Genomic DNA, 19,304 nt, shown 5'->3' with positions numbered 1-19,304 from the left:
GGGGTTTCTGTGTATATTTTGTATATGTGGAAACAGGTTTAATTGGAAGCAAATAAATTCATTGTGTTCAAAGTTGCACAACCCGTAAGTGAGAGAGCAGGAATTTAAATGCATGTTAGTGTTTCCTCTAACCACTACTGTACTAAGGAGATGGTTATAGCTAGAAAGAAAGACAGACAGGTAAGGGCACAAATCATGTATCTGACTTATCAACAAATTTGAATCAGGGGAAACAGTCACTACGCCCCCTCAAAAAAGAAGGAGGTGCTATTGTAAATTTCCATAAGCTCTTATATTTTCTTTTCCCAAAACAGAATTTGTTATATAGGAATTTCTTTAGTACTTCTGAACTAAAATTTAATGTTTTGTTATGTTTGATTATTAAACAATATTGAATTCTATTTTGAACAATATTAAAGTATATATGACTATATTTTGTGGTTGTTTTATAATTGAAATATAACTTTCAGTTTTATTTCACTATTTGACTATTAAAGTTTATATCGGACAACTAGAAAACTACAGAATTATATAAAAATTTCTTGAAATATGATCTGTGTTTTTGGGGCTAAATGATCCACTTAACACAATCTGTAATGCCCAAGAGAGGTATTTGTTGAACATTTGTACAGTGGACACAGGAATGTTTTGTGTCAGTGGGTGACATTGAATCAATAGTGTGTGATGAGAATTTTTGTGAAATGCGAACGTAAGCAAGGGCAATTGTTCTTTGGTTAAAAAAGTCGAGTAATATATCAAGGAATGGAGAAAGTGCCACTTTAAAGAAAGGGCTGGACACCTATTAAAAATGAGTTAGAAGCATACAAAGAGGAAGTCAGCAAAAACGTTTTCAGAAAAAGAATTTTGTTGCCTTGCTCAAAGGTGAATGCCATCTAGAAATGGCTAGCTCTCAAATTGTTGAAGTATTGATCTAGAACTTAGAAGTAGATCAGCCATTAAAGAAATTTCTTGGAGTCTTGAAGGAAGGAAAAAAATAATATGTTTTAACACAGAATGTACATTTTACTTCAACTCAAGGAATTTCATGCATAGAGCTTTAACTGTGCAAATTCTCCCCCCGAAATCTCAATGAACTCCGTAGCTGGCTGGGGGAGGACAGGGATAAGGATCAATGCCTGTCTACTGTGGTGCCTAAGAACCCTTTTCCTGTCCTCCTCCATGGCATATTTGTTGTCACTTGGCATAGCTGCACAATGCGAGGGAATGGTGATGTGACTGGCGATCGGTCAGCAGTGGGAAGAGCTGAGGGAAGGGGTGTGACAGTCTCTAGAATCACATGAAAATTGCTTTGAAGTGTTGTCCAACAAGGTGATTGGCCTGCAAGAGCAACCAGATTGGCAGGAGGCTCCAAGTTTACATAGTTTCCTGCGAGAACGTGCAGGATTTCTCAAGTTCTCTACTTGTGTCCATGATTTTGCCTAATATGAAAGTAGTAGCAGAAAGTTATTGGGTATTTTAAGTTCTTCTCTGACTGTGGCATTTTGAGAGTCTCTTTTTGCAAGACGTTAGCATTCCCCTACCACCTTTTCCAGCAGGGAGGCAAATATTTTTGAATTTTTTGTAATTTTTCCATTTTTGTCTATGCGTCTTTTCAAATGGAAATGCAGAATCTGGAGGGAGTTCGCTTGAGTGTCTGACTACACTGAGAAGAGCAAACGTATTACTTTCCAACTTTGATGCCTCACTGCTGTACAGCTCAGATCTCATTTAAATGCTATTCTTAGTTGATTCAAATTCTACCATAATCTTTAAGGACTCTAAGATGTGCTTTACTTGCGCATGTCATTATCATCCTTTCTCCATTTAGTACTTTTCTTAGACTTAATTTTGTCCTTTGCACTTTAATATTAAATATTAAAACTACTTTTTTTTGTACTATTTATAAACTTTTAATGTTGAGGTAATTTTGGACTTACAGAAAGGTTGCAAAGAGAGTACAGGGAGTTCCCATGTACCCTTTGTGCAGCGTCTCCCAGTACTAACATCTTCCATTATAACCATAGTTTAATCATCACAACCAGGAAATCAACAATCCTATAATGCTTTTAACTGAACTACAAGACCTTATTCGAATTTCAGGAGTTGTTCCACTAATTTTTTTTTTTTTTTGGAGTCTGAGGCGGGATCCCATAATTGCATTTAGTCGTCATATCTCCTTAGTCACCCCCACAGCTTGTCTTTCTTGACCTTGATGCATAAAGAGTTCGGGTCATTTATTTTATAGACTGCCCCTCAGTGTGGGTTTGTATGCTGTTTTCCCTTAATTGGACTGAAGTTGTTAATTTTTTGGTAAGAAATACATTTCAGAAAGAAAATAACAAAACTAGTTTGTATCCTTAAGTCAGGTGTAGATGGTGTCAATATGTCATCTCTTGGTTAAGATGGTGTTTATCAGTTTTCTACCCTGTAGAGGTACAATATTTCCATTTGTAATTAATTAATATCTTGGGGGAAATACTTTAAGGCTTGCATACCTCTTGGTTTTTCTTAAAATTTCACATATGCATTTGAGCATTCAACCATGCATCTTGCTTGCAACAGTTATCACAGAAGATTTTGCCTAATGCTGATTTTCCCAATTTCTTCTGCATTTATTAATTGGTGCCCTTCTGTGAAGAAAGCATTCACAGAATGCTTTGTTCCTTATTTATTGACTTATTCAGCTATTTATTTCTATCACTATGGACCCATGGTTATTTATTTTACCTATGGACTAAAATCGAAAGCTATCATTATGATCATTATTATTATTTATGTATTAGCTTACATTGGTCCAACTTTGGCCATTGGAAATCCCTTTGCATTGTCTCTTGTATGGTTTTAACATGCTTTATCTTTTTATGAGCAATTCCTTACTTTCTGGGTCCATATGCTTTTCAGACTTGTATTTTCCTAGCACCAGCCTTGGATTTCAACCAGTTTCTAAGGAACCATGATCTCTTTTATTGTATGGTAATATTAGAAACCAATACCTGTGGTTTGGGTGCTATTGCTACTGGATTGTCCTTCCTCATAGACCCTCTCAGTTAACAGAGCTTGGCAATATATATATTCATATATACCAACTCATGCATATACACATATCTCTATTTATTTTTGTATCTAACTACCTACAAATATATTAAAAACTATGAGTTTATATTGATACCTTTGATTCCAATCAAATACACAGGTTCGTTCATCCTTTCCTTTTTCCTTACGTGTAACTTTTTCATTCCATAGTGAGAAACCTGGCTCTCATCTCTAGTGTATCTAATTACTTTTTCAATCTGAATTTTCAAGCATTCACTTAAAATAGCTTCAGAATCACTCATACCCCTGTGAGAATTTTTTTTTTTTTTTTTTTTTTTTACATATTAGAGCCTTTTTGTCTTTAGCCCTACAGTATCCAGTTAAATATTGTTTTCCATACTTATGTAGGGTATTTCTTTTATTTCTCCCTTCAGGGTGGTATGTAACTCATTTGCAGCGTAATATTAAGTTCATTTGTTACTGTTTCTATTCGGATCCTGGTTGATTTTAATAGTTTTTTTTTTTTTTTTTTTTGAGTTTGGAAAACATCCTGTGGTTCTAAGTATCAGAGCCATAAAAAAAGCATTCTCGGAGAAGTGACATTTCCTCTTCAATACCTTCTAACCTGCTCCCATTTCCCCATTATCCTCACCCCTTTCTTATCTTCCCTATTTTAGGAAACCAATCTTTATTTCTTCTGTATATTTGAGCAGACAAATGTATGTTTTATTAGATCCCATTCATTCTTACATTCTTAGAAAACATGTTAAACTTAGTTTGGAATGAAGGAATTTGGTCATGTTTCATGATCAAGTAATAAAACCAAGGAAGGGGTTTTGTTGACTTGACCCATTTAAGCCTCAACACAAAAAAAATTACCCTATAAGCCAAAGGCATTTTTTTAATGCAAGGTAATAGCAATAAGTAATTCAATAAAAATTCAAAACAGTTAGACATTATTTTTGATCACTGGCAGTTATTTGGCCTTCTTACTAGTTGACCAATTCAATGAAAATCAGCCACTGAGGGTGTGGAATCCAGAGTGAGACTGTTGACCGAGGGAAGGACAGGATACCACAATTATTCCCAGTAATTGGCTGAAGAAGACATTTAAGCAGGTGGACAACCAGTGTCAAAGAAATGAAGGGGAATCTGAGCTTGGGGAGAGGGACTAGGTATTGGGGGTGGGTGGCTCTAACCTCTCCTTACAGGCATCTGCATTCTGAAAGTGCCTTGGTTGTAACATCTGGGAAACAGAATTAGAACCCCATAGAAGAAAAGTGTGGAAATTGTGAGAAAAGCTGGAGTCAGAACTCAATCATGGTCAGTGAAGCCTGAAATTAGGGCTGAAGACATGTTCTTGATCCCAATGTTCAAAGCAAGAGACCTTTTGTTTCTGGAGCTGGAGGGCAAGGAATGAGCAGGATTAGCAGTGGATGAGATGTGGAATTGCTGACTCAGGATGCCTTGCATTCTTGTTAACCAAAGCCTTGGGTTGTATCAGAGTCTGGAGCTGGGAATGAAGAACTGTGGCTCTAGCAGCCCAATGGAGGGGATGTGAAAATGTGAACCAAGCAGATCGTTGCATGATATGATGTTTTGTTGACATTCTTTTCCCTATTGCAGTGATTTTTACCCTTCGTTATCAGTTGTGTTAATGCTGCATGGACAGTAATTCACTAATGGTCTTTACCATAATTGTATCACTGTTTTAAAGAAACTCAGTGCAACAGAATGTTGTTTTCTTTTGTCACACTTGAATGACAAATAGTTTTGAGGGCCAAGGACAGCTAACATGAGGCAGTGTGAACTTTGTTCATGAGTACATCTGTCTTTACTGCCGTTGAACCAGTGGTGTTCAATTGCATCATAGCCAGTATCACATCTGTATCTATTTATAATAATATTGTGAATGGTTTAATGTATTAACTGATTACTATTCAAAAAGTTGTTTTCTTCCTTATCAGGTATGTCCAAAGTAAAAATAATTTGTTTTATTTCCTATAAGAAAGTTGATAATTTTGTAGGAAGAACACATAGCTGTCAGAATGGGGCATATTTCAATTGAACCTAAATACCTCAAAGTCTGAATTGATCACTCCTTCTAGGAGCATTTGTGAGGTGAATTTGGGGTCAAATGAATTTCACCTTTGAACAAAGCTGTGTACGGTGTGGCTGATAAAATGGAAACTCTATTAACGTTTCTACATGGCCTCAAATATAACAGCTTATGATTTCAGGGCTGTTTTCTGCCTCACTTACTGAAGGAATTTGAGACTCTCACACACACAAAGCACATGTTTGAACATCTTTTCTTGTACATCTAGAGCAAAGCAGTTTTGCTGTATGGTTTGGCTCTCTGTGTTTTTGAATTATGGGGGAGAAGCCACCCTCTCTGGTCCCAAAACCCATCCTTGTATCATGTTGCATAACAAAATAAAACAGCAACTGCAGCAGTTGGTGCTGCCTTGCAACGAAACTCTCACCAGCCTAAGCTTGAATACAGCAAACTCAGGCAATTTCGTTTTCTTTACCTGTCACCACCAGCATGTAGTGCAGAATGCAAATACTGAGGCGTGATTGAAACCATACCCTTCTCAGCATAGCCAAGAGCACATTGCGAATCCCAGAGCAATATCCAGTCATTGCAGAGAGGGACTGGAACATTGTTTCCATCATAGGATCTAGTTAGCTGGGGCAGGCAGAACTCCGGACCTTATTAATGTGTTGCAGCTAACTCGGAAACCCTACCTCATCAGAAAGTCCTTCTTTGCTTAGGAAGCCAAAAAAAAAAAAATCTGTTGGAAATACATAGTTGTGTGTGATATTTGTGCATGTGCGCATGTATCTATTTGATTCATTTCATTCTAACCTTCACATTATTAGCTCAAGCAAAGATGGTGTGACAAGATGACTAAGGACAATTATTGTTCTAAAGAATGAGTTTTGCTTACTCTTTTCAGAAGAGACACACTTGTTGAATGATTGTTTTCTTGAATATAGTATGTTAGTCAGTAAACCATTACAGTAGAGTCAGTTCGCAACTGATCTGCAATTGCTGTATGATGTATCCAATCATACAGGGGATAAAGAAGGCTTTCTTAATCACACTGTGGTTTTTCTATTGTGTGTTGATGTCTTTTTTTGTCTGGGTGTTTGCACAGACATGATTCTCGCTATTCCAAGCATTTTCAGGGTTTGGGATTGATTGCCCAGTTGGTTGCACAGTACATTTTCTTTGGAAGATTTTTTTCTGTGCAGGACTGAGAATCACTATTTAAAACCTAATTTTTTATTTTGTAGATAGGAATGAGTAAGCTTGAGTGTTGGGATGGCCCATTCATTACCCTAATAATAGCTCTCCTGCTTGGCACACTACCTACCGCCTGCCTGGCATTGGTACGTGCCTGTCACACTGAAGTCTCCCAATATCTCACACCATTTCACAGACGCATAACCTGGATTGGTTGTGTTGCAGTTTTGGCAAGGGATAGGACTGGAATTTGAACAGTGCTGTTTGATTTCAACCTGGAATATTGACTGGAGATTTTGTTGCAATGGGTAGGACCTTGGGTTTCTCTTTCTTACTGCTTTCTACCTGCCACTTTGCCCATGGTTGAATGCTAACAAAAAGCCAATTAACAAAAAGTAGAGGAGCAGGCTCTGTTGTAGGGTCAGAATAAAGTATATGAGATGATAGATGGTTCTGTCTTTAGTGATACTTAAGGCCAGCTACAGATTTTTAAGAATCTCAAGATTGAATGATTCTTTAAAGATTTTCTAGGTTGGTTTTACCAACCCCTTCTTTTGCTGAATGGCTAATGAAAAGAGAAATAGCTAACAGGTTTGAAATGGCTACTCTGTGCTATATATTGGGCACAATTTTGATATATCTTCGTGAATCCTTAAAACAGTTGTATGAGGTAGGCAGTGTATCTTCCCCTTTATATGGAGGATCAGAGAGGTTAAGTTATCTGACTGAGGTCCATTCAATAAAATGAGGGTAGAAATGCAGATGTGTCTGGTCTTTAAGCACTGGGTTTTCCCCTCCTGTGTTTTGCTTCCTCGTTGTTTTTGCCTGTGATGGTTAGGTTCTGGTGTCAACTTGGCCAAGTGATGGTGCCCAGTTGTCTGGTCAAGCAAGAACTGGCCTGACCACTTCCGCAAAGATATTTTGTGGATAGTTGATAAACCAGAAGGATTGTGTGTTAAATCATCAGTCAGTTGATCTCATCTGTGGCTGATTACATATGCGATCAACTAAGGCGCATCTCCTATTGATGAGATAATCCACACACTTGAAGGTTTTTAGGAAAAAGAGAGACTTTTTCACTGCTTCTTCAGCCAGTGAGCCTCTCCTGTGGAGTTCATCCAGACCCTTCATTGGAGCCACCAGTTTCATAGCCTGCCCTGTGCATTTTGGACTCTTCCATTCCTATGGTTGCATGACACACCTTTATAAATCTCATGTTTATAGGTATCTCCTGTTGGCTCTGTTTCTCTAGAGAACCTTGATTAATACAGCTTGATAGTCGGGAGTGATTCTTGAGAAACAGAATCTTAAAAATGGGTTTTTACAATTGATTTTCTACTCTGATTAGACCCAAAGGCACTTATAACTCTGTTTTCAGTAATCAAGATGGCACTTACAGTCCATGGGGTGAGTTGGTAAGAGAGATACACAAAATATCACCATTAAATTCTGCTAATTGTATGCTTGCACAAGGCAAGGCTTTGGGTGAGAGTATTTGACTTTATGGAGTTTTGTGGAATTAAGAGGTATAATGATGTTTGTGGGTGGTTGTTATTAGATATGCTGGATACAGTAATGAAGGAAAGGGATGAGCTGAAGGCTTCAGATTTGCAACTTAAGTGCCAGATGAATAATGTAAAAGTTTCCATGTGTGCCCTGAAAGAAAATCTTATTTCCTGTAGTTCAGACTTGAGATCTCTGAAAAACAAACCCAGAAACTCATTGTGTAAGGAGGAGATTTACAATGTAAACTAAAATCTTAGCTTTGCAAGGTGTCTGCTGTTAAAGTGAGAGCTTTTTTGGAAAAGAATGGGATCCTGAAATGTGGAATGGGGATATATGGCTTGATAATGATGGTGATGGGGAGAGTCCATCAAATCCCTGGAATCTGCTGAGCCTTTGCTAGATACACCTGTACTGGACTGTCCTGAGGAAAGAGCTTCCTGACCTCCAGCCTACCTTGAGGAAATAGCCTTCCAGCCTCTAGTCTGCCCAGAGGCATCTGCCATCCAACTGCCACCTAAAGTGATTAACCCTTCAGTGCCTGGTAATCCTGTAACCATGGCCCCTGGGGAAACAGCCCTCATTCCTCTGTCTAGAACGATTAATCCTGTTTCACCAGATGAAACTACTACAGAATGTCCTGCGGTAATTGACTTGAAAGACACTTCTATTTCTTTTCATGACCCACCACCCTTCTTTTCATCAACACCTATAACTGGACTAAAGTCCCAACAGGCCCTGAAAGGTGAGGTGCAAAGTGTGACCCATGAGGAGGTACATTATATTCCAAAATAACTGCATGAGTTTTTCAATCTATATAGTCAGAAATCAAGGGAATATGTGTGGGGATGGATATTTTAAGGGTGTGGGATAATGGTGGAAGGAATATAAAGTTGGATCAAGCTGAATGTATTGATATGGGCCCACTAAGAAAAGATCCTATATTCAATGTTGTAGCTTGAGGGGTTGGAAAGAGCATTAACAGCTTGTGTGGATGGTTGGCTGAAATAAGGATCAAAAGGTGGCGGACATTACCTGAGGTTGAAATGCCAGAACTGTAGATGGATGATGGGATCCAGAGGCTTAGACAGATTGGAATCTTAGAGTGGATTTATCATGGAAGACCTGCTCACAAACCCCAGGAATATCCAGAGGACACATCCATCACTGGAATCTTTAGAAATAAATTCATGAGACTAGCTTCATCATCCCTGAAGAGCTCTATAGTCAGTCTTCTCTGTGGTCAGATATTACTGTAGTAACTGCGGTCACTGAGTTGGAATCCTTAAACACAGAGAGGATGATCGGATCCCAAATTGGCAGAAGCCATGTGGTGACAGTTAATTACTATAGACAAGGTGGGTGTGGTCACCATAATGGACAGAAGACTCAAAGCAGCTGTCAAAATAATCTGACTCTCAGAGAGTTGTGGCATTGGTCAGTAGATTATGGGGTACCTAGAAGTCTAGAAGTAAAATTGGTGGGCAGTCTACTAAATTCTTATTTGAGCTATATAAGAGAAGAATTCTAGGTCAAATGAAAAGAAAATCTAACTTGAATTACAAATCAGAGAGTCATGGCTCCTTATTCAATTTCCAAATTTGAAACAGTTTATAGATCCAGAGCCTGTTGAGTGAGGGGATGGCTGAGTACCCTTCGGGAAGGACCCTTTAACACTGCTGCAAATTTACACTGTTAATCTTCCTCCCAGACTTCCCCAAGGAGACCTGCAGCCTTTTACCAGGGTGACTATGCACTGGGGAAAAGTAAATGATCAGATATTTTGGGGATTATTAGACACTGGCTCAAAAACGACACTAATTCCAGGAGGCACAAAACATCACTCTGGTCCACCAGTCAGAGTAGGTGGTTATGGAGATTAGGTGATCAATGGAGTTTTAGCTCAGGTCTGTCTTACAGTGGGTCAGACCCATTCTGTGGTCATTTTCCCAGCTCCCGAATGCATAATTGGAATTGACATACTCAGCAACTGTCAGAATCCCCACATTGGTTCTTTGACTTGTGGAGGGCTGTTATGGTAGGAAAGGCAAGTGGAAGCCATGAGAACTACTCCTACTCAGTAAAATAGTGAATCAGGAGCAATACCAGAGGGATTGCAGAGATTAATGCTACTCTTAAGGACTTGAAGGATGTAGAGCTGGTGATTCCCACCTCATCTGCATTCAGCTTTCCTATTTTATCTGTGCAGAAGAGAGATGGGTCTTAGAGAATGACAATGGATTGTTGTAAACTTAACTGGGTGATGACTCCAATTGCAGCTGCAGTTCCAGATGCGGGACATTATATCTTCATTGTCCTGTCTCAGGGGTATATCAACTCTCTAACCTATGTCCCAATCTTGTCCACAGGGATATTGATCATTCCTCCCTCCCTCAAGATATCACATTGGTCCATTATATTGATGATATCACATTTATTGGACCTAGTGAGCAAGAAGTAGCAACTACTTAGACTTATTGGTAACCTTATCAACAAAAATACAGAGGCCTTCCACCTCTGTGAGATTTCTAGATATCCAGTAGTATGCTGCATGTTGAGATATCCCTTCTAAGGTGAGGATAAGCTGTTGTGCATGGCCTCTCCTACAACCAAAAAAGAGGCACAATGCCTAGTTGGCCTCTTTGGAATTTGGAGACAACATATTCCTCATTTAGGTGTGCTGCTCTGGCCCATTTACTGAGTGACCAGAAAAACTGCTTATTTTGAGTGGGGACCAGAACAAGAGGAGGCTTTGTGATAAGTTCAGGCTGCTGTGCAAGCTGCTCTGCCACTTGGGCCATATGATTCAGCAGATCCAATGGTGCTGGAAGTGTCAGTGGCAAAAAGGAAGGCTGTCTAGAGCCTTTGGCATGCCATAAGGGGGAATCACAATGCGGACCCTTAGGATTTTGGAGCAAAGCCTTACTGTCTGCTGCAGATAACTACTGTCTTTTTGAGAAACAGCTTTTAGTCTGCTACTGGGCCTTAATAAAGACTGAACACTTAACCATGGGCCGCTAAGTTACCATGAGACCTTAGCTGCTATCATGAACTGGGTGTTGTCTGACCCACCAAGCCATAAAGTTGGACATGCACAGCAGCGCTCCCTCATTAAATGGAAATGGTATATAAGAGATAGGGCTCGAGCAGGTCCTGAAGGCACAAGTGAGCTACATCAGGAAGTGGCCCAAATGCCCATGGCCCCCATTTCTGCCAAATTACCTTCTCTTTCTCAGACCATGGCTTCTTGGGCAGTTCCTTACAATCAGTTAACAGAGGAAGAGAAAACTGTGGTTTACAGATGTTTTTGCATTATATGCAGGGACCACCCGAAAGTGGACAGCTGCAGCACTACAGCTCCATTCTGTGATGTCCTTAAAGGAAAGTGGTATGGGGAAATTCTCCCAGTGGGTGGAACTTTGGGCAGTGCACCTGGTTGTTTGTTTTGCTTGGAAGGAGAACTGGCCAGAAGTGCATTTGCATACTGAATCATGGGCTGTTGCTAATGATTTGGCTGGATGGTCAGGGACATGGAAGAAGTATAAGTGGAAAATCGGTGATGAAGAAGTCTGGAAAAGAGATATATGATAGACCTTTCTGAGTGGGAAAAGCACATGAAGATATTTGTGTCCTATGTGAATGTACGCCACAGGGTGACCAGCAAAAGAAAGTTTTAATAATAAAGTGGATAAGATGATCCATCCTGTGGATACAAGTCATCGTCTTTCCTCAGTCACTCCTGCTATTGCCCAAAGGGCTTATGAACAAAGTGGGCATAGATAGAGGTTATGCATGGGCTCAGTAACATGGACTTCCACTTACCAATGCAGACCTGGCTATGGCCACTGCTGAGTGCCCAGTCTGCAAGCAGCAGAAACCCATACTCGGTCCCCAATATGACACCATTCCACAAGATGATAAGCCTGCTACCTGGTGGGAGGTTGAGTACATTGGATCACTTCCATCATGAAAGGAGCAGTGATTTGTTCTAACTGGAATAGACACTCTGGATATGGGTTTGCTTTCCCTGCCCACAGTGCTTCTGTAAAACTGCCATCCATGGACTTACAGAATGCTTTACCAGCATTATGGTACTCTACCCAACATTGCTTCTCATCAAGGAACCCACCTCACAGCGAATGAAGTGTGGGAATGAGCACATGCTCATTGCATTCTCTGGTTTTACTGTGTTTCCCATCATCTAGATGTAGCTTGGTTGATAGAACAGTGGAATGGCCTTTTGAAGACCCAGTTATGGTGCCAACTAGGTGACAATATACCTTGCAGAGCTGGGGCATTGTCCTCCAGGAGGCTATGTATACTCTGAATCAACATCCACTATGGTGCTGTTTCTCCCGTAGCCAGGATCCATGGGTCCAGGAATCAAGGGTGGAAATAGGAGTGGCACCATTCACTATTACTCCTAGTGATCCACTAAAAAAAAATTTGTTTCTTTAGTCCCTTAAAACTTAAGCTCTGCTGGTCTACAGGGCTTAGTACCAAAAGGAGGAATGCTCCTACCAGGAGACACAACAATGATTCCACTGAACTGGAAGTTAAGACTGCTACCTGGCCACTTCCAGCTTCTCATGCCACAGAATCAAGAGGCACAAAAGGAGATTACTCTTCTGGGGTGATTAATCCTGGCTGTTAAGGGAGAAACAGGACTGTAACTACACAATAGAGGTAAAGAAGAGTTTTCCTGGAATACAGGAGATCCCCTAGAGCATCTCTTAGTACTACCATGCCCTGTGATAAAAGTCAGTGGAAAACAGCAACAACCCAATCCAGGCAGGACTACCAGTGGCCCAGAAACTTCAGGAAGGAAGGTGTCTGTCACCCCACCTGGCAAAGAACCATGGCCAGTGGAAGTACTTGCTGAGAGTAAAGGGAACATGGACTTGGTGGTAGAGGAAGGTAGTGATAAATACAAACCACGACCATGTGACTAATTACAGAAATGAGGGCTATGATTGTGTGAATATTTCCTCCCTGTTTTGTTATGTATATGCTTGCATTTATACATACGCAAGTATCTTTTTCCTCTCGTCATATAAGTTGTTTTGTTCATGTTATAGTATTTAAGTCATAGGATATAAAGTTTAAGAGTGAATGTTACCTAGGGACTTTCACCCTATTCTGGAGAGATGTAGTGCATTTTCAGTTGTACGCAGGACAATTGAGTATTGTTAGTTCAAACATATGTGTCTTATTGTGTTCTTTTTGGAAATTAAGCATGTTTCAAGGTGATATATATATAGCTGCCAACTTGACAAGGGATGGACTGTGATGATTAAGTTCTTGTGTCAACATGGCCAAGCGATGATGCCCAGTTGTCTGGTCAGGCACGCACTTGCCTGACTGTTGCTGCAAGTGTATTTCATGGCCAGTTGATAAACTGGAAGGCTGGTGTATTACATCATCAGTCAGTTTTTGCATCTGTGACTGATTACATCTGTGATCAGATCAACTAAGTCGTATTTCCCACAAACAAGGTAATCTGATCAGTTGAAGACTTTTAAGGAGGAAGAGAGACTTTTTCACTGCTTCTTCATTCTTCAGCCAGTGAGCCTCTCCTGGGAGATCATCCAGATCCTCATGAGAGCTGCCAGCTTCACAACCTGCCCTACAGATTTTGGACTCTTCCATTCCCATGGTTGTGTGAGACAGCCTTATAAATCTGATATTTACAGATCTCTCCTGTTGGTTCTGTTTCTCTAGAGAACCCTGCCTGATATAGTGCCATGTGACTCTGCTACTCATTGGTTATTCATTGTGTTCTTCTTCTCTGCCTTTGCTTCCTCATGCTCTTCTTCCCAAATTTCCATGCTCAAATCTCACCAATCCTTCAAGGGAAATCTCACGTGGTACCTCCTCCATTAAACTTTTTTCTTGGTTTCCTAGGGCTGCACTAACAAAGTACCCCAAACTGGGTGGCTTAAAACAACGGAAATTTATTGTCTTACAATTTCAGAGGCTAGATGCCTGACATCAAGGTGTCAGTAGGGCCATACTTCTTCTGAAGCTGATAGAGTTCTGGTGTTGGTTTGCCGCCACTCCATGGTGTTCTTTGACTTGTGGCATGACTGGATCTCTGCATCTGTCACCTGACTATCTTCTCTCTCTGTCTTCTAACAAGGACATGGGTTAGACTGAATTATGTCTCACCCTAATCCAGTTTGGTCTTATCTTAACTAATTACATCCTTAAAGATCCTGTTTCCAAATGGGATCATTGTCATGGGACTGGGGTTACATTTTGAACATATGATTTGGCAGAACACAATTCCATCCATATCACCTATACAGATAGATGCCCTTTCTCCTCTTCCTTAAACTTCATTATTTGATTTTTGTTTTTTGCTCCCATGGAACTTATCACTTTCTGTCCTAGATTAAGTTCATCTGTAAACACATATCATGAATGTAATACACTAAGGGCTGCTATTTATACCTTCAGGGAATGTAGCACAAAGCTTTGCATTTGTCATGGGCTTCATAAATATTTATTCAATGAGAGGAAAACTGAATAAAATGCTGTTATGGTAAGGAGGGTTGGAGAATTCCTTTTGCCAGCCAAATCCAAGAATACTTGGTCCTGGTAAGGATAATAAAATACAATGTATGTTCTACAGCCAGCTCTCTGCAAAACCCCAAAGCAGTTGATTTTACTGTGGTTTTGTTCTTCTGGAGCTGGTAAATGAGAGAAATAGATCCATGTTCTAATTTCTAACTGACCCTGAAACCCTGTTTTTTATAATTCCTCTGTAATTCCCACAAATCTTTCATAGCTCCCTCTAAATCAAAGTAGCATTGGGAAATCGTTTATATACATTTGAGTGACATAAACAGGGAATTTATATATTACAAATGTGGCATAGAGCTTGTGTTGCCTTAGAAGGCAGGATGGTTTTGAGCATTTGTAAGCCCATTTTGTCATACCCAATAAATATATAGAAATAATATTTTACTTTTAAAATACGAATTTCAGATTTAATTTTAAAAATTTTTATATCTTACTGATATAGTTGATAAATTTAAAATGGCCAGAAAAATTTGTGGCATTAGCAACAATTTGGACAAGACTCAACACTTATAATATTCCCCATAGGTATCTCATATATAATATGGGGATTCTAAATCAAAACCTGTTCCTGTTACTTTTTAAAGAGATGCTAAGATTCCATCTAGTGAACATATGAAAATTGGAGGGAGTGGAGAGATGGCCTGGCTACAGATCTATGAGCCTACTGAGAAGGATAAAGGAAAATATACTTTTGAGATTTTTGATGGCAAAGATAATCATCATCGTATCCTTGACCTATCTGGACCAGGTAAGATAATTTTTCATTAACATCTAATAATTTCGTATTTAGTGATCCATTTGGAATTCCAAGAGGGGTGATGTATGTTCTGAAACAATATGGTTTTGTTATTTTTAGTCAGAAAAAAATTATTTCTTGGCTACTTATCAGTTTTTATTAACCAAATTAACTAACAGAGCATCTGAGTGAATGAATAAACCTAAACCATCAAAATGGCTAATAATGTGAAATGTTTCTTTACAGCTTTTGATGAAGCATTTTCAGAATTCCAGCAACTCAAGTAAGATATGCACGTTGGACTATTATTACATGGAGGTCCAGTTGATTCGGAGTTATTTTGGCTACATGTGGGAGCAGCTATAGATGCCTAGGGAACCTAAAGCAAGTGATATTGTTAGGGACTGGGGAATTTAAGCAATTCGTTATGTAAAAGTACAGACATTCTCCTACACTATAAATGCATTTATACATTTATTTTCTAGAGTTCTAAAGAATTACTTTAAATGATTACAGTAGTGCATTTCTGACATGTATAACAGCTTATTATACAAAGCACCTTTTTAAAGAATGACTTGGGATTTTAGAATATCCCAAACTGAGAACAGCTCATGGCCCCTACAAGATATAAATATTCATTAAATGGGTGAATACATGACTAAGATAAATCAGAAACTGGCAATTTCAAAATATCTAAACATCTCCAATGCAATTTGGTGGATTTAGTAAAAAAAAAATCTCTTCAACCTATGATTTTGGATGCTAAACTTTTATTTGTGTTTAGCAACCAAAAAACAGGGCATTTCTGCTTTCAAAATGGACAATAGGACTCATCAGGAAAAATATATACATGTATAGCCCCAGATCTTGTCACATAGTGTGTTTCTTCTAAGGAAAAGCAAACATATCTCCTTTACTTGGCTTCCACTCTAGCAAATCTCTCAAATGTGTGATTCTTTTGGTCATTAGCATTTTCTCAGTACTCTTTTTTTTTTTCTCTCCTCTTTGTCACCTTTAATTTTAGGGCTGCTGCTTTTGCAGAGAAAAGTAAGTAAATGTTATATTATAGGAGGAGGACTTATGTTTTTAGGTAGGGCAAAGGGATCCACATTTTAGAGTATTAATTTTGTGTATTACATAATAGTCAGCAAACCTTCCAACCCCAAATTGAAAACCTTATGACTCTAAAACACCTATATGTGTAATTCTTCAGCAGCACATCCTGTGCTACCTGGCTCAACGTACCTGTGCAGCTTTAGCTCATTGTTAGTTCCTTTGGCCTTCTTTTCCCCTTCCATCCTCCATCTAAAATCCTGCAATCCAGTTACACAGGATTGCTTTCACTTTCCAAATGCATCATAGATTCCCATGGCGTGACTTTCCCTGTTTTTAACCCATGGCGAATTCTTACTCATCCTTCAAAGCCTGGTTAATACGCTCTCTTTCCTCTAGAGCTTTTATGACCTTCCCTGACACAGATTCTTTCTTTATCTGTGTTTCCTTGACATTTATCCCTTGGTTTATACCCCAGCAAAAAACTGTTAGTTTTCTTGACCTCTCCCCCAAGTGTGCAAACTTCTCTTTGCGTTCCTCTTTGTATCCACATAGTAGCTTAGACATTGCCTGCTTCTAGGATGTCCCATTCATGCTTTCTCACCTGAATTGCTTTAATTTTACAGATCGTGGCAAGGTGATTGGAGGGTTACCTGATGTTGTGACCATAATGGAGGGCAAGGTAAGACTCAAGAGCAGGGTAAAAAGTTAGATCTGCAGGGGGGATTTGAACATAGCATAATGCACTCTCCTCTTTTTATGACTGAGTAAAGGGACGCCTACAGAGTTTGTTATATGTTATTCAGCCTGCGTAGAGCTCAGAGCCCGTTATTCCCAGCCTTGTCTCTGCACCTGCCTTATTCTGTGCTGCCTTTGAAAATTTTCCTATTTTCAAAGGACACAATGTTTTGATATTCTGAAGCCATAAGCAATGCCTTTAAGACTTCTGGAAAGCTGTTGTGTAACTCAGGTAGCTCGAAGCAGGAGTTTTTAGACCCTTAGGACCACACCAGATCCTGATGCCATCTGGTTCTGCAGCCATTCAAAGGAATAATTGAACAGGGATGAGGTGGGCACACACCTACACACATGTGCACGCACAACTCACCCATCGTGTATAAAAATGTAAGCCACACCACTACAAGTGTAAAATATCATAGCTTTTAGAAATAAGGTTAAAAAAAAATCTCTGCTCTAATTTTCAAGGTCATTTTGGAATATAAAATGGAAACTACTTATTGGAGTTTTAATTTGTTGCCTTGTCAGTGAAATTATTGATATCTAATTGGTACTTCTCTGGTTGCTTCAGTGATTCTAACTCAATGTCACTGGGACATAGATACTGGAGAGAATTTTATTAGGCCAAAATACAAAAATTTATAGACCTTTTCTTTAGCAGTTAGAGAAAGCAGCGCTAGCTCCTGAGACTGAATAATCATGAATCTCATAATAAAGATGTAATTGAGAAATTAGAAATAGTTTTACTTTATCATGGGCTGCAAGCATGCTTTAACTAAGTGTCAAGAATACATTTTCTGCATCTAATTTCCTACTCATAAGACAATATAATCTCTCTGGGTTTGCTATAGGAGCTGGTAAAATGGATCCATAAGTCTGAAGATAAAGGACATTTAGAAACAGGCTAAATGTATCTATTGTAAAGTGTAGAGCTTAATTACTTTCTAATTCTTTAATGAACTGGGGCCATGGATTAGAACTGAGAATAAATAGAGAACATTATCATTGATTTTTCTGATCAACTCCCTTATGAAACTGTGAACTTTGTGATTTGTTCTAGTTAGGTGACCTTGCACCTAACGTGGTGCTTAGCAAATATAAAGGGCTTGTTAACTAAATAAGTGATGTAAAGGACTGGAAAAAATAACTGAGTGTGACTGAGAGCTAGCACAACCTAAAGAGGTAGCATGACAAGTTTTTCTAACTCATCGTTCTCTGGCCCCCTTTTACCTTTTGAAGACCTTGAATCTGACCTGCACAGTGTTCGGAAATCCTGATCCAGAAGTGGTTTGGTTGAAGAATGACAAAGATATTCAGCTTAGTGAACACTTTGCAGTCAAGGTGGAGCAGGCCAAATATGTCAGTTTAACCATCAAAGGTGTCACTTCTGAGGACTCGGGAACATACAGCCTCAATGTCAAGAACAAATACGGAGGTGAAAAAATTGATGTCACTGTCAGTGTGTACAAACATGGGGAAGAGATGCCAGAGATTTCACTGCCCCAACAAGCAAAACCAATGCTCATACCAGCATCTGCCTCTGCATTAGCCTGAATCAAAGTAATCACTTGGCTATAGAAAAATATGCTTGGGAATCACCTGAATTCCATGTATTTGTTCCAAACGAATATTGATGATCTGAGAAAGTCATGTGTGGGCCACTAATTGATCATAGGTTATGCTTTTAATTTTTGCTCTTGGTGATTATTATTGTACGTTTATTGAAGGGGAAAAACTAATGTTTTCCACAACGCTGAACAACTTGTATTTACATGATGGTAAATGATAGATACCTGACAAGGAATGTGTTCAAAGATGAATGCTTATCATTTTCATTATCATCGGCACCCACAGTATAGAGGACATGTGTTGGTTCTGTGTAAAGACACTGTTACGCACTTAGCTGTGTTCTTTGTTAGCTAGCGAACTTTCTAGCAAGTCTTTGCAATCATGGCTGTGGAGCCATTTGAAGCATGTGTTACCTGGTTACACTCTATTTTCTCTTGCTTTAGGCTAATAAAAATTTAAAAGGCACCTTGTTGTAGTTCTCCTGTACCAAATCATACCTAACTACTTCTGTTTACACTCCTGGCTTGTTTAATTATGGATTATTGTGCAATTTCACAGCTGGTAGCATGCAGACAATGCACTTATGGTCCAGAGAGGCAGTGATGGGAAATCACACACACACTGTAGAGCTCCCTTAAATAGTTTTACCTTTTAAGGCTTGGTGACAAGGCGACTACAGCTGGCCCCTCCAAATGATTTTGGCCTCAAAGCCATAATTCCTAAGAAGGTATGTATTTTGTGAAGGGCTTCGAAATGTTAAGTGGTTATCATGCTGCGAATCTAAAAATCTCTGTTGGGGAAAACAAAATGCATAGATGGCCATATTCTTTTATA

The 19,304-nt window shown here is 39.2% G+C and overlaps 1 protein-coding gene across 1 annotated transcript in view; it reads left to right on the top strand.

Annotated features, from left to right (window-relative positions):
- The window catches only part of MYOM2 (myomesin 2), a 110,017-nt gene extending 91,082 nt beyond the window's left edge, over positions 1–18,935 (top strand). The window contains exons 33-37 of the mRNA XM_077152993.1: positions 14,959–15,122; positions 15,357–15,393; positions 16,135–16,157; positions 16,790–16,845; positions 18,141–18,935. Coding sequence (XP_077009108.1) covers positions 14,959–15,122; positions 15,357–15,393; positions 16,135–16,157; positions 16,790–16,845; positions 18,141–18,455 — 595 coding nt within the window. The 3' untranslated portion in view covers positions 18,456–18,935. The remainder of the gene's footprint in view (positions 1–14,958; positions 15,123–15,356; positions 15,394–16,134; positions 16,158–16,789; positions 16,846–18,140) is intronic.
- The last annotated feature ends 369 nt before the right edge of the window (positions 18,936–19,304 follow it).

Source organism: Tamandua tetradactyla, chromosome 3, assembly GCF_023851605.1.
Source record: "Tamandua tetradactyla isolate mTamTet1 chromosome 3, mTamTet1.pri, whole genome shotgun sequence".
NCBI classification, from domain to species: domain Eukaryota; kingdom Metazoa; phylum Chordata; class Mammalia; order Pilosa; family Myrmecophagidae; genus Tamandua; species Tamandua tetradactyla.
The sequence above is the reverse complement of the archived record's forward strand: the minus strand, read 5'-3'. Positions and strand labels throughout refer to the sequence as shown.